The sequence below is a fragment of the Syzygium oleosum genome, unplaced genomic scaffold (assembly GCF_021117445.2).
Source record: "Syzygium oleosum isolate NSW1041296 unplaced genomic scaffold, Sole_v2.1 Sole_v2.11, whole genome shotgun sequence".
NCBI classification, from domain to species: Eukaryota; Viridiplantae; Streptophyta; class Magnoliopsida; order Myrtales; family Myrtaceae; genus Syzygium; species Syzygium oleosum.
This window is the reverse complement of record NW_026607495.1, coordinates 9,162,804-9,176,517: the sequence shown is the minus strand read 5'-3', so window position 1 is coordinate 9,176,517 and position 13,714 is coordinate 9,162,804. Positions and strand designations below refer to the sequence as shown.

Sequence of the window (13,714 nt, the reverse complement as noted above, 5' to 3'; positions counted from 1 at the left end):
GGAGGACTAACCCTCTGAATGGACCACACCTGGCATAGCGCTTGAGACTACCATTTCCTGCCTATGAGTCTATGGGTAGCAGCACTGCCAGAGACGAGAACTGCTGAAGCGCCTAACACTGAGGTTCCTAATTCGCGAAAACACGACTGGTCCTTCATATTATGACGTCGCATCTGACATCCCAGACTTAGGGGAGAGAGAGGTGGAAGTGAGGATGAGATGGTTTGTTAGCTGGGGCAGGGTTATGAGAAGCGAAGTTGTAAGGGTTTACGGGAGAAGAATTGAGGGGATTTGTCGTGGTGTAAGAGTAAGTGCAACCTGACCCACCATGGAGGGCCCCCTAACTCTGACGTGGAAGTGGAGACGACGGAGAGGTCACCTGGAAGCAGGCCTCACCAAACAAAGTGCTACCCAAGACTTGCTTGTGCCATTAACAGGAAAGGGCAAGCTCGGTTTAGGGCACAAGAAGGCTGTGCGAAATGGCAAGAGAGAGGGTTGGGTCAGAGTAGAGATAGGTATCAGACTTTGGAGGGGTAGGGATTATAGTGGATTGAAAATGGAAACGGGGAGAGTTAGGGCTTGGAGCAAGAGCTATCACCAGAGGGATAGAGGGAGAAGCTCCGATGGAGGAGAGAGTTATTGACAAAGACATTCTGCCGTAATTGGACAAGACACCTTTGCTTCGTTTCAAGTATTGGCGGGCCCAAAGTCGTCCATTTTAAAATGCAAAATTCAATAAAAGTAGAAATGATATTTGCCAATGCCAATCGCTTTTTGAACTCGAGACTCAGCCAAGACCAAAGGATTACTATAGTCTTGCCCATGTGACCAAATCGCATTGCGAGAGAACATGAGATCTCGAAGGTTTCGAGGGCGTTACTAAACTGTCGGTTACAATCATTAATCATGATCATACTCACCAGTCGTGTATTTTCTCGAATATACGATTTATTAGTTCGTAACACGTGTTCATCACACATAAAATTTACCACACAACCAAAATCATAGCATCGTCCTCTTCTCTCCCCCCCAACTGTTAATAAACTATTGGTTACGTTTGGTAGTCGAGATAAAATTCAGGATAAGATAAATTTTATTCTATCCCATGTTTGGCACCTACCCAAGACAAAATAAAGTTGGATATAGGAAAGACATAACCCGGATAAAATTATCTCATAAGGAAGGTGGAATAAAGATGGATAGGATTTCTAATATTCATATAAAAGTTATTTTTATCGTATAACAAACATGTTAAACTAATAAAATTAAAATAATATATGAATATCAATAATATTTGAATATTAATATAAAAATTCAAAATAACAAAAAAAACAACAATTTCGTTTTTATTTATTCTTATTTTTATTTATATATTCGAATTTCTTTCTATGTTACGATATAAATTTCATATATATATAAATTTAATATTTATATTTACTACATATTTTAGGTATATTAGTATAGTTTACTATTTAATTAATTTTTATTAGAGAATAATGGCATGTGAAAAAAGAAATAAAAAAGAAAAGAATTAAAAAAGAGAGGGAAAAATAATAAAAAAATGACCAAATAAAAAAGATGTAGGTAAGAGTGTGGTGAGAAATTTTTATCGTGTCAATTTTGTGCAAATTTTAGGTTCATTTACACTGATATGACATTCATAACAAATAATAGATATGGTAATATATAAAAATATCCGGCTTTATTACTACGATTCACCAAACAGTAAATAGACTATAGCAAATCTCTTGTATTTCATATCCTATCCTATCCAATCCTATCCTGTCTAGAAATCCAGACGATCAAACGCAACCAAAGGATCCGGGAGTGGTGTCTTTTTCAAATATATGATTTATCGGATCGGTGTTCATCTCACATACAATTTACTGCACACGACCAAATTTAAACTTTATCAAGGATGGGAGAAAGCTAGCGATGTTAGCGACCCTATTCCGGGCGTCGCAAATGTTAGATCATGTACTTCATTTGACATCTTATCGTAACGAGAGCAACACGGAAACGATATACCGAATCTATATGGACATCGAATCATCCCGTTCCATCAACCTTTCCTCATACTTTTGATTTATCTTGAACTAACACCGTTCAAGAACAATATCGGAAGTATGACTCAAATCTTTGCAGAAATGCCACGCAAAATCCAAAAGGCACGAAGCAATGTTGGGTAACTTCACGAGCAAAATCTTGGCCCGACCCGAATTGAAACAATCTCAAGTTAACTCCACTAAAATGGGCCTCGATGACTGAAATGATGGGCCACTTCTCTTGCTGATCCTCCACCATAATTCGAACGTTAATGAAAATATGAAGTTCGATATATCGCATTCCAGGTTCATTATTGTTTTTTAATTATCAAATTGCTTGTCAAGGGAATTCATTTTTGCTCTATAAGAAATTAGTTCGCTCTTAAATTATATGAAAATCTCAGTTTTGTTTTTTTGGTAAGGAAATTTTTTGGTAAGGCAATCTCGGTTTTGTTTGTCACTATAAAACATGAAAATTTAGATAATTTTCAATAAATTATGTTGCGGAAGCAAGCGATCGAATAATAAAATAAACAGAATAAGAAAATAAATCGGACACTAGATTTACGTATTTCGATCATAGTGACTTACGTTCAAGGGGAGAACACCAACGAATTTCATTATAGATCAAGCTATAGAACGAAAATTATAACTATATTCAAGTCGCTCAAACGCTCGGTATTTCCTAGCCTCCAATTACACCCAACAATTCACACAATATTTAACCCTACAATCCCTCACGAAATAATATCTCGATCTCATGAAGGAATTATATAAATCTTACCACAAGATTTAATCAGCTTCAGTACTAAATTATTAATGTAATTCCACGAAAAAAATCCACATCAAGCACTCGATTGAACACGGCGCTTCACTGATCTCACATCAACAACGGCGCTTCAAGACTTTAATCCCTCTCGCAGGAAAAAAGTGAACTATACCTATGCAATCCACGTTTGACCGAAATATGGTCTTCAAGTCCACATTGGACTTCAAAATTCTTGAACGTTAAAGATAGCCACGTACGGAAGAAGGAAATAAAATGAAAGTGGGATTAGTCAACAAAGTCGAAAATCTTGGACTTTCCTCTTTTCTTTGTGTTTTTCTTCACCGTCTTCAACGGAGGAGTTAATTTCCGAATTTCTCAAACAAAGTCTAAATCCTGACTTTCCTATTCTAAAGTGAACTCCAATAGAGGAAATAATACTGTTCTTAATCGCGACTTCAACACGGATGCAATTTCCGCATTATGTATTGCTCGATTTCGGATGTACGTAAAATATTCAATTCAGAATATTCAAATCTCCACAAATAACAGTTAATCTCAGGTCGGATTTCATCTATCGGGCTTAAACTCGAGACATATTTTAATCATCTCCACCTTGACTCGACGTTGAAGCCAAGTCACAATCACTTCGTTAAAAATCAAAACTTCACTGCTACTCTCCTACGACTCCTCATGGGCTCAATTGCTAGAGATATCTTCCAAGTCCGAGCCTCGCTTGAACTTCGCTATAACCGTGGACCTTATAAGAATACCAACTCTACATACACCTTTAATTGCTCCACAAAGATTTTGTGACACAATATCCTTCACAACAGATAAAGTAAAACCATTATTACATCCCTATCAATCAAAAGATCAAATACATACTTTGGCAATATCAGCAGTTATAGCAACTGTTGGCTCTGCAAACTCCATCTCGCAATAAGTATCATTTATGTCGATTATTTCATTACTCGACCTTAGGAGTTTCTAGTTGCAACTCCACCTTAAGCTGAACACCGTTTAGATCCATATGAACACTGCTATAATCACTCCTAGCCAGAAGTACTTGAGACTCATTAAATGTAACTTTTCTGTTGATAACATGTGAATTTAATTCCGGGCATCACAACTGATGGCCCTGCTTACCTTGTGTATAACTTAGGAACATGCACTTTCTTGCCCTTCCATCGAACTTACCATCACTCACTCGAACATAACATGGGCAATCAAATATTCTAATAGATAAATAATCAGCAATGTTATCTGACCACATTTCTTCGGAAGTCTGACATCCAATCACAATAGATAGGGATCTATTCACTAGGTAGCTCGCCGTACTAAGCGCATCCGTCAGGAATCTCCTAGTCATACCAGCACTAGAGAGCATTTTGTGGCCATTCTTTAGTAATGTTCTGCTTATCAACTCTGCAACCTGTTGTGGTTCATTGGCACTAGTACGATGACTCATTATGTCTTCCTTCATGCATAATTTGTTTATAAGCTTTGAGCAAACTCCATTCTACTATTAGTTTGCACCTGCTTGATCGTTTTACTAGTCTTCTTTTCGATCAAAGTTTTTAACTACTTGATCCTGACAACAGCATCATACTCGTGTCTAAACACAAATACTCAAGTCTTCCTTGAGTAGTCATCCTTAAATATTAGCATAAATCCGGTACTCTTCTTCAAAGAAAACCGTGACAACCTGTGAACATTCAAATGAATAAACTCGGCAATTTTCGTGGTTTCTCCAACAATTGTACTGAACTACACTTTCCGCCGTTAATCTAAGTTACAACACTTACATACATTGAGTTCGTGAGCAACATAACCACATGATAGATTCCGTTCACTTAAAACCTTCATGATTCTCTTGCTAATGTGCCCCAAACGCATATGCCATGGTTTAGACTCTCGAACATATGTATCTGACGTCTCCGCAGCGAAATCCGTCAACGTCTCACCTTGAAGCTTATACAGGCCATTGTGCTTGATTCCTTTCATTATCACCAATGCACCTCGAACAATCTTCAAAATTTCATATTCTGAGTTATACCAACACTCAGCTAAATTCAGGGCACTCAAGGAAATTAGGTTCTTTTTCAACTCTATAACATGCCTCACTCTAGCTAATGTCCTCACAATACCATCATGCATTTTAATTCTAACATCACCGACACCCACAACATCACAATCTGCATTATTCCTTAGCTGCACTTTACTATTATCCGTGCACTGATAAGTAGTAAATCAATTTTTATTTGATATGGAATGAAACGAACAATCAAAATCCATAATACATCCATTAAACGATGAATCCTTAGCGACAAACAAGACAAAATCAGCACCATCCAAATTATTGTTAGCTACAGCTACAACATCATTAGTAGACTCAATTCTAATTCCATTACTCTTGTTGTTTTTCGGCTTAAAGCAATTCCTTCTAAGATGCTTCCTCTTGCCACAACTCTAACAGACAGCCCTACCAGTCCTAAATTGACTATATTTATTCGGGTTTATATAACTTCTACTAACACGAGTTTCAATTCTTCCTCTATTTTCACATACTAAAGCAGTAGATACATGTTCACTAAATTCTCTTCTAGGGATGTCCTCACTTAATATTAAATCACGAACCCCATCAAACGTCAAGCTTGTTGACCCAGGTGAATTACTAATAGCAGTAATAGTAGTATTCCAATTGTCAATCAATAAGGATAACAGAATCAAAGCACGTATCTCATTTTCAAAATCAATCTCAACTGAACTCAATTAACTAACGATCACACTAAATTCATTGATATGATCTACAACTGACGCACTTCGCTCATCTTTAAGTTAAACAAACGTCAAATCAAATATATTTTATTAATAAGGGCTTCTCATACATGTATGACAGGGCTTCCATCAGTCCCATAGTAATCTTCTCGTTCACGATATTAATCGCGACGTTACGGACCAACGTCAACCGGATAACACCCAATGCTTGTCGATCCTGCAATTCCCATTCAGCTTGCTTCATAATCTATGGTTTCTCCCCAGATAGAGGTAGGTGCAGATTCCTTTTGTACAGATAATCCTTAATCTGTAACTTCTAGAAACAAAAAAATCCTTCCCATCAAATCTATTGATTCTGACTTTTCCTTTTTCTGTCGCCATCGATTCGCTTCAACTTAGCCAAGCAAAGCTCTGATACCAATTGTTGCGGAAGCAATCGATCGAACAATAAAATAGACGGAATAAGAAAATAAATCGAACAACATATTTACATGGTTTGATCGTAGTGACCTACATCCATGAGGAGAGTAGAAACGAATTCCATTATAGATCAAACGATACAACAGAAATTACAACCACACTCAAATTGCTCAACCACTCTCAGTGTTTCATAGCCCCTAATTACACCCAATAATTCACACAATGTTTAGCCCCACATTTTTTTACGAAATAATCTCTCAATCTTACGAAGAAATCACACAAATCAAATTACAAAATTTAATCGGCTTCAACACTAAATTATTGATGTCATTCCATGAAGAAAGCCCATGCCAAGCACTCGATTTAACATGGCGCTTCACTGATCTCACATCAACAACGGCGCTTCAAGACTTCAATCCCTATATATATATATATATATATATATATATATATATATATATATATGCCATCCCCGTTTGACCGAAATATGGTCTTCAAGTCCACGTTGGACTTCAAAATTTTTGAAAGTAAAAAATAGCCACGTACAGAAGAAGGAAACAAAATCAAAGTGGGATTAGTCAACAAAGTCCAAAATCTTGGACTTTCCTCTTTTCTTTGTGTTTTTCTTCACGACTTCAACAGAGAAGTTAATTTCCAAATATCTCAAACAAAGTCTAAATCCTGACTTTCGTATTCTAACGTGGACTCCAATAGAGGAAATAATTATGTTCTTGATCACGACTTCAACACGGATGCAATTTCCGTATTATGTATTACTTGATTTCGGACTTCCGTAAAATATCCAATTTGAAATATTCAAACCTCTACAAATAATAATTAATATCGGATTGGGTTTCTTCTATCGGACTCAAACTCGAGACATATTTTAACAGATTCAACCCCAACTCTTCTCTCAATAAATAATAATACGATAGTCACTTACAAGTGGAATCGACCTTAGGAGATCTCTTGAGGAGTCGAGAGCCGTTGAATTCAATATTTGAATGATAAACGGCAAGTAGAGAAAAAAAAATCTGATAATTTCCTTTTTCATAATACTTTCAAAGCAATACTAAACTTTATTTGAGAAATCATATAAGAAAAGGACACCTAGCTACTGCTGAGAAACACCTATCTGAAATTAATTGTTAGAAGATAACTTGGCCAAAAATTAGAGTCGTCTTGATCTCGAATCTTGCATAAGTGATAGCCACATCGATGACTTCAAGCATCCTCAATCATGTCAGGATGGACCAGGCCTTGTTCTAGACCACGAGTTCTTGACAATGTTTGTCATTCTATAAATTTCATCAAGGGGTCCAAAAATCAAGAGAAATGGGGAAAATTTGAGGAAGGAAAACGGAATTGGGTATATTTTCACTTGCGCTTTTTGCGATTGGCTCCCATACTTTTTAGTTTTTTGGTAAATAATCCTCTTAATTTTTTTTTTGTTGTTGATAGTAATCTGCTTAATTTGTAGCGTATAGGATGGAGCCATCAATATGTAAAGTTTTTTCAAGTTCTTTTAATGATCTAGGGTATGAGTGCAGAGAGCAAGATCAAGCGGTTTTTGTATTAGCTAAAAAGCTGTCGGAACATGAGTTTCTACGCTTATTTTCTGTGCTAAAGAAATCCATTTTCTCACCTTAAAAAATATCTTCTCCATTTTTATAACGCTTTTGTGTTAACCGTTAAGTAATTGGATGGTCAAATTTCACGATTAGTTAACTACTCCGAAGCCGTTGAATACAGTTTACTATAACACAACACTCCGCTAGACTTCAATTGTCAGCGTCAGGTTGTCTCCGAAATAGAAAGGAAAAAAAACAAATCGTCCGACTCCATGAGCCGACATTTGAGTCCGAATGTGTGTATTTATAAGTTTAACCATGGTTTTCCTATAGTAAGAGTGGACGTCGGATTTCTCTTAGTTTCTTTACTCATTAGCAATTTCATTTGAAAATTTGATGTACAACTAAAGAGCTCTCTGAATTAGTACAGTACGTTTTGGTGATGAATATTCACCGCTACCACCATTTATTATCCAGGACTAATCCATTTAACATGTGTTTATCTCACGTACAATTTACCGCAGATGGTCAAATTCCAAAATCGTAGCATCACCTCCCTCCAGCCTCCTCTTCCCTTCCTGCCTTTATACTTCATAAAGGACAGTAAATAGCTACCAACGCTAGCTAGCGATCCTCTTGAGGGCGTCACCCCATAAGGGGTATTTACTTTGTTTCACATATTATTACAATGGGCCGATTCTATTTAGACATCGAATCGTTCCATTTTATCAGTCTTTCCTTATTCTTGTGATATGGTTTGAATTAGTCTACTGATTGACGAACAAATATATTGATGAATGAGACAGACAATAGTCGATTCCTCATATCATCAAATATAAACAATCTCATATGTGGATAATTTAGCCCACATCGTGTCTTATTTAGATCTAACTCGTTATTGATACGATCATTTGAAAGTCACTTTTATCATAAAAGTAAGAAAAAAGAGGAGTTCTTATCTCATTGTTTTTTTGTTTTCGAGGTAATTTCACCATCGCCGGTACCAAGAGAATCAAAAGTTGTGCAGTATAGTTACTTATCTCATTTATATAGTGCAAGCACGCTCAATTTGAGGATGTGGAGAGAGGTGGGAGTCATGTCTGTTCACATTTTAGGGGATATGCTTTTCTCAGGGTTGATGTCAATTTTCCCCTGGCGGAGATAATCATGGTGATTGGGATTGGCTTTGTTGGACATTAGCAGGACACTGTAAGCATATGAAATAATTATTTTCCTACGTGGAAGGAGAGTACTAGGCAATTTGTGCATAATCACCAAAGGGCTAGATTTTCTATAGACCGAGAGCATAACAAGTTTTCATAGTTCTACCAATCACTTATATGGAGTTCTAATTTGCAAATATGCAATTTTAGCTTAATAACAGTAGACACAAGTTGGGTCGATTCAGGTTTCCCCAAATTTACATGGATCTCCATCGAAAAATGTCGATATGGTCATTATGCATAAAAATTCCATACAAGCATGCCCTGCAAACACTGTTAGACTCGTCAACCACCACCTATGACATTTTAATGCCGAAATTGGATGGAATTGTTATCGACGGTAAATTTGATACAAGGGTACCACTTTGAGGGTTTTTGGGGGTCGAAAAATCGTTTAGGTGAATGTGTTCAAGCAATATCAGTTTGCGATTTTCTGTTATGCTAATCCTAATAATGTAAAGTAAAGTTCATACTAGGATTGCCTTCATATTCTTCATTGAGTCACGCTAGAGTTCATTCTCTCTCACTTTCCATCCCATTAATCACGCCTCGTTTAAAACTTGTCGGCCCGAAGTTGTCTGTCTATTCAACAAGCAAAATTCAATGAAGTAGACACCCCAAATTTGGGTAGATTCGGGTCATCATGCATAAAAATTCCATACAAGCATGCCCTGCAAACATTGTTAGACTCGTCAACCACCACCTATGACATTTTAATGCCGAAATTGGATGGAATTGTTATCGACAGTAAATTTGAGACAGGGGTACCACTTTGAGGGTTTTTAGGGGTCGAAAAATTGTTTAGGTGAATGTGTTCAAGCAATATCAGTTTGCGATTTTCTGTTATGCTAATCCTATTAATGTAAAGCAAAGTTCATACTAGGATTGCCTTCGTATTCTTCATTGAGTCACGCTAGAGTTCATTCTCTCTCACTTTCCATCCCATTAATCACGCCTCGTTTAAAACTTGTCGGCCCGAAGTCGTCTGTCTATTCAACACGCAAAATTCAATGAAGTAGACAACCCCCCAACCACCACCACACACCCCCCCCCCCCCCCATAACAATTCAACACACATGAATGGTAGTGGGGAAAATCTGATCCGCGTCTAACTTTCTTTGGTCTTCGTTCCATTGCTCCACGAACCATGTGATATATTATAGATGAGAACTACATCTTGGAACTCCCATCAGATAGAAACATTCTTGAAGCACAGCATTCATCAGTTCTTTCAATGGCTGCCTCTTCAAATCTGAATAGTAATTACCATGTGTTCCTAAGTTTCAGAGGCATGGACGTTCGCAAGAACTTCCTCAGTCATCTCTATGCAGCTCTAAACCAGAAAGGAATACATACTTTTCAGGATAGTGAGGAGCTGAGGAAAGGAGATCAAATATCACAGGCGCTCATGAGGGCGGTCGAGGAATCGCACGTCGCAATCATCATTTTTTCTAAAGGCTATGCTTCCTCACTGTGGTGTTTGGAAGAGCTCGTGAAAATCATGGAGTGCAAGGAGGGAAAGGGCCTGATTGTGTTCCCGATGTTTTACAAAGTGGAACCAAGAGAAGTGAGAGGGGTGAGAGAGAGTTATGGGAGAGCTATGGCTAAGCATGAGTACAAGCTCGGGAAGGATTCGGAGAAAGTGAAGAGATGGAAGAAGGCCCTCTTTGATGCCGGTAGCTTGTCTGGGTGGGACCTGAATGATAGGTATGCACAAATGTGACGCAATGCTTTGCGATTGTTAACTCGTGATTGTTTGTTACATGTCAAATCGTATGTGTATGTTTAAATTGCCCAAATGATGCATCAACTGCTTTGAATTTGCAGTAGGCACAAAAGTCGAATAACCAAAATTTCAAGCTAGCAGATTCTTCGAATTCGATTCTTTCTATGGAGATAATGAGAAATTCTTGTCTTAGGTAAATAGTGTGATTCATAGTACCCGAGTCATTATTGTCTTCAGGTGCAGGTTCTTTGAAATTTTCCTTGCGCAGATGTTGGCGCTGGTATGTGTTTTTTTCTTTTTATATTATTATTTGCTATTCTTCTTATGAAGTTTTCCTTATCACATTAGAGGTTGAATTCCCGCCATGGTTTGAAATGCTAAAACATGTATCTCTTTCTTTTGAGTGCCCATCAGAGATGAAGCGGAGCTCATACAACTCATCGTCAAGGAATTATCAATTCATCTCGACCAAACACCCTTACATGTCGCTAAGTATCCAGTTGGAATAGATTCCCGAGTTCAAGAACTGATATGGTCGTCACAGCATGAGTCGGCTGATAATGATGTTTTGATGATAGGTCTATGGGGACCTGGAGGCATAGGGAAGACAACAACTGCTAAGGCCCTATATAATGCTATTGAGAGACAATTTCATGGTTCTAGTTTTTTGGCGCAAGTTAGAGAAACTTCGAACCAAAGCAATGGTCTAGTTGCTTTGCAAGAAAAACTTCTATCTGAGATCTTATCTCCTACAGATTTAACAGTCTATAGTGTGGACAGAGGAATTAGTTTGATACGGGAAAGACTATGTTGCAAGAAGGTTCTCCTAGTTCTTGATGATGTTGATCGGTTGGATCAACTTAATGCGTTAGCCGGAGAAGGCGATTGGTTTGGCAAAGGAAGTAAAATCATTGTTACATCAAGAGATAAACATTTGCTAACTTCTCATGGTATAAATTGTGTGTATGAAGTTGAAGCTTTAGAAGACGATGAAGCACTAGACCTTTTTGGTCGGCATGCCTTCCCAAATAGAAAGAAGGTGGAAATACGAAGGGATCTCATAGATAGAGCACTGCATTATGCTGACGGCCTTCCATTAGCCCTAGAAGTGTTGGGCTCATTCTTACGTGGAAGAAAGGAACCTGCATGGGAAAGTACGTTGCATAAACTCTTCAAAATTCCTGAACCAACTATCAATCGAGTTCTCAAGATAAGCTTTGATGGATTGGAGGACAATGAGAGGGAGATTTTCCTCGATATAGCTTGTTTCTTTAAGGGGAAAAGTATAGGATACATTAAGGAAGTTCTTAACAGCTGTGATGTCCACACAACCATAGGAATAGAAATTCTCATTGAGAGGTCCTTGATAAAAAATGAGAATGGGACCCTGCAAATGCATGACTTGATCCAGTTGATGGGTAAGGATATTGTTAATCAAGAATGTCCCTATGATCCTGGGAAGCGCAGTAGATTATGGCTTTTCGAAAGTGTCCAAGACATTCTACGTGAAAATACGGTAAAAGTTGTTTATGTCAATTTTGCTTAATCTCAATTTTTACATTACTCTTATTCATGCAGTTAAATGTAAATCTCAATCAGAAATTTTGTCTGACGATTTGCTTTGTTATGGATAGGGAACGAATGCAGTAAAGGCCATAGTATTGGACTTGCCCGCACCAGAAGAGATAACCATTAGTCCTCAAGCTTTCACAAACATGAAAATGTTGAGAATGCTCATTTTGCATGAAGTGCATTTCTTCTCACAAGGTCCTATTCGTCTCCCTAACGAGCTAAGATGTCTTGAATGGGCCAATGCCTCGGAACTAGAATTTGGCTCTGGTCCGAAGAAACTCGTTAGACTCGATTTACAGAAAAGTCATATCAAACAATTAGGGGGCAAATTTGAGGTAGGCCCTTGTGATGATTAGCTTTCCCTTCTTATAGCTGTGAAAATATTTGCAAAGCTCGATGACTGTACTAGTGTGTTTTTGCAGAATTTTAGAAAGTTGAAGTCCATCAATTTTTGGGAGTGCAAGTCCCTGGCTAGTGTTCCTGACCTTTCAATGGTTCCAAATCTGGAGAGCTTGGATCTTAATTTGTGCAAAAGCTTGGTGGAGGTTCACCAATCCGTCGGATATCTTGACAAGTTAAAATCTTTGCGGGTACAATCATGCTTTAATCTTAGTATATTTCCTAGAATACTCAAGATAAAATCTCTTCAAACCCTTAGTCTCAAAGGTTGTCCTAAACTTGAGAAGTTCCCTGATATTCCGGAAAAGATGGAACATCTAGGAGACCTTGATCTAAAACATATGGCTATTAAAGAACTCCCTACATCAATTGAAAATCTTGTCTCAGCGAGGACAATAGAATTATCACATTGCAAAAACCTCACAACACTTCCATCAAGCATTTATAAATTGAAAAATCTCAAGTCTCTTATACTTGATCATTGCTTGAATATTGTCACGTTTCCAAAGAACCTCAAGGATTCAACTGATCCTGATGGCAATCTGGGATTCCAAAATCTAGAGGAGTTGAGAGTTAATGGTTGCAATCTATCAGAAGTTGACTTCCTTGAGAGTTCTTCCAGTTTTCCCAAATTGGCGTACCTATATCTTCCAAATAACAAGTTTACTCATTTGCCGACATGCATCAACAAGTATGATTATTGGAAAGACTTGTTTATTTATAAATGCAAGCAAAGCAAAGGGGTCAGTCTTGCTGATGGGTCATCACTTGAGGTCAGACTCTCTCTCTCTCTCTCTCTCTCTCTCTCAAACTATGGATGCTTTATATGTGTACAATATGCATGACAGAAACTCTTGAAGATGAGCAAGGTCGTCATTACCCTAAAGGGAAGAGAGATGCCAGAATGGATTGTCCACTGTAAAGAGGGTTTCATATCTTTCATGGTTCCTCAGGACTTCTATGACAAGTTTTTAGGACTAGCACTCTGTGTTATTGTTGACAAGAAGGAAGGAGGAGAATACCTTATTGAATGTGAGCACAAAATATTTGTTAATGGACAAGAATTGATTTCGAGTTTGACCCTTTTATGTCCATCGGAATCCGGTCGTGTATGGCTTGCATATTACCCACGCGAGAGAATGAGCGGAGTAGAGAAGCTTCTGCAAAACGATTGGAGCCATTTCCAAGTTTGCTTCACAACGCGGGAAGGT

At 37.8% G+C, this 13,714-nt stretch overlaps 1 protein-coding gene across 1 annotated transcript; it reads left to right on the top strand.

The window, feature by feature from the left end:
* Window positions 1-9,988: 9,988 nt before the first annotated feature.
* LOC115680534 (disease resistance protein Roq1-like) lies at window positions 9,989-13,358 on the top strand. The gene is made up of 4 exons (XM_056315710.1): window positions 9,989-10,513; window positions 10,947-12,048; window positions 12,167-12,439; window positions 12,527-13,358. Exons 1-4 carry the CDS (start codon window positions 10,041-10,043, stop codon window positions 13,346-13,348), a joined length of 2,670 nt encoding a protein of 889 aa, XP_056171685.1. The 5' UTR covers window positions 9,989-10,040; the 3' UTR covers window positions 13,349-13,358.
* The last annotated feature ends 356 nt before the right edge of the window (window positions 13,359-13,714 follow it).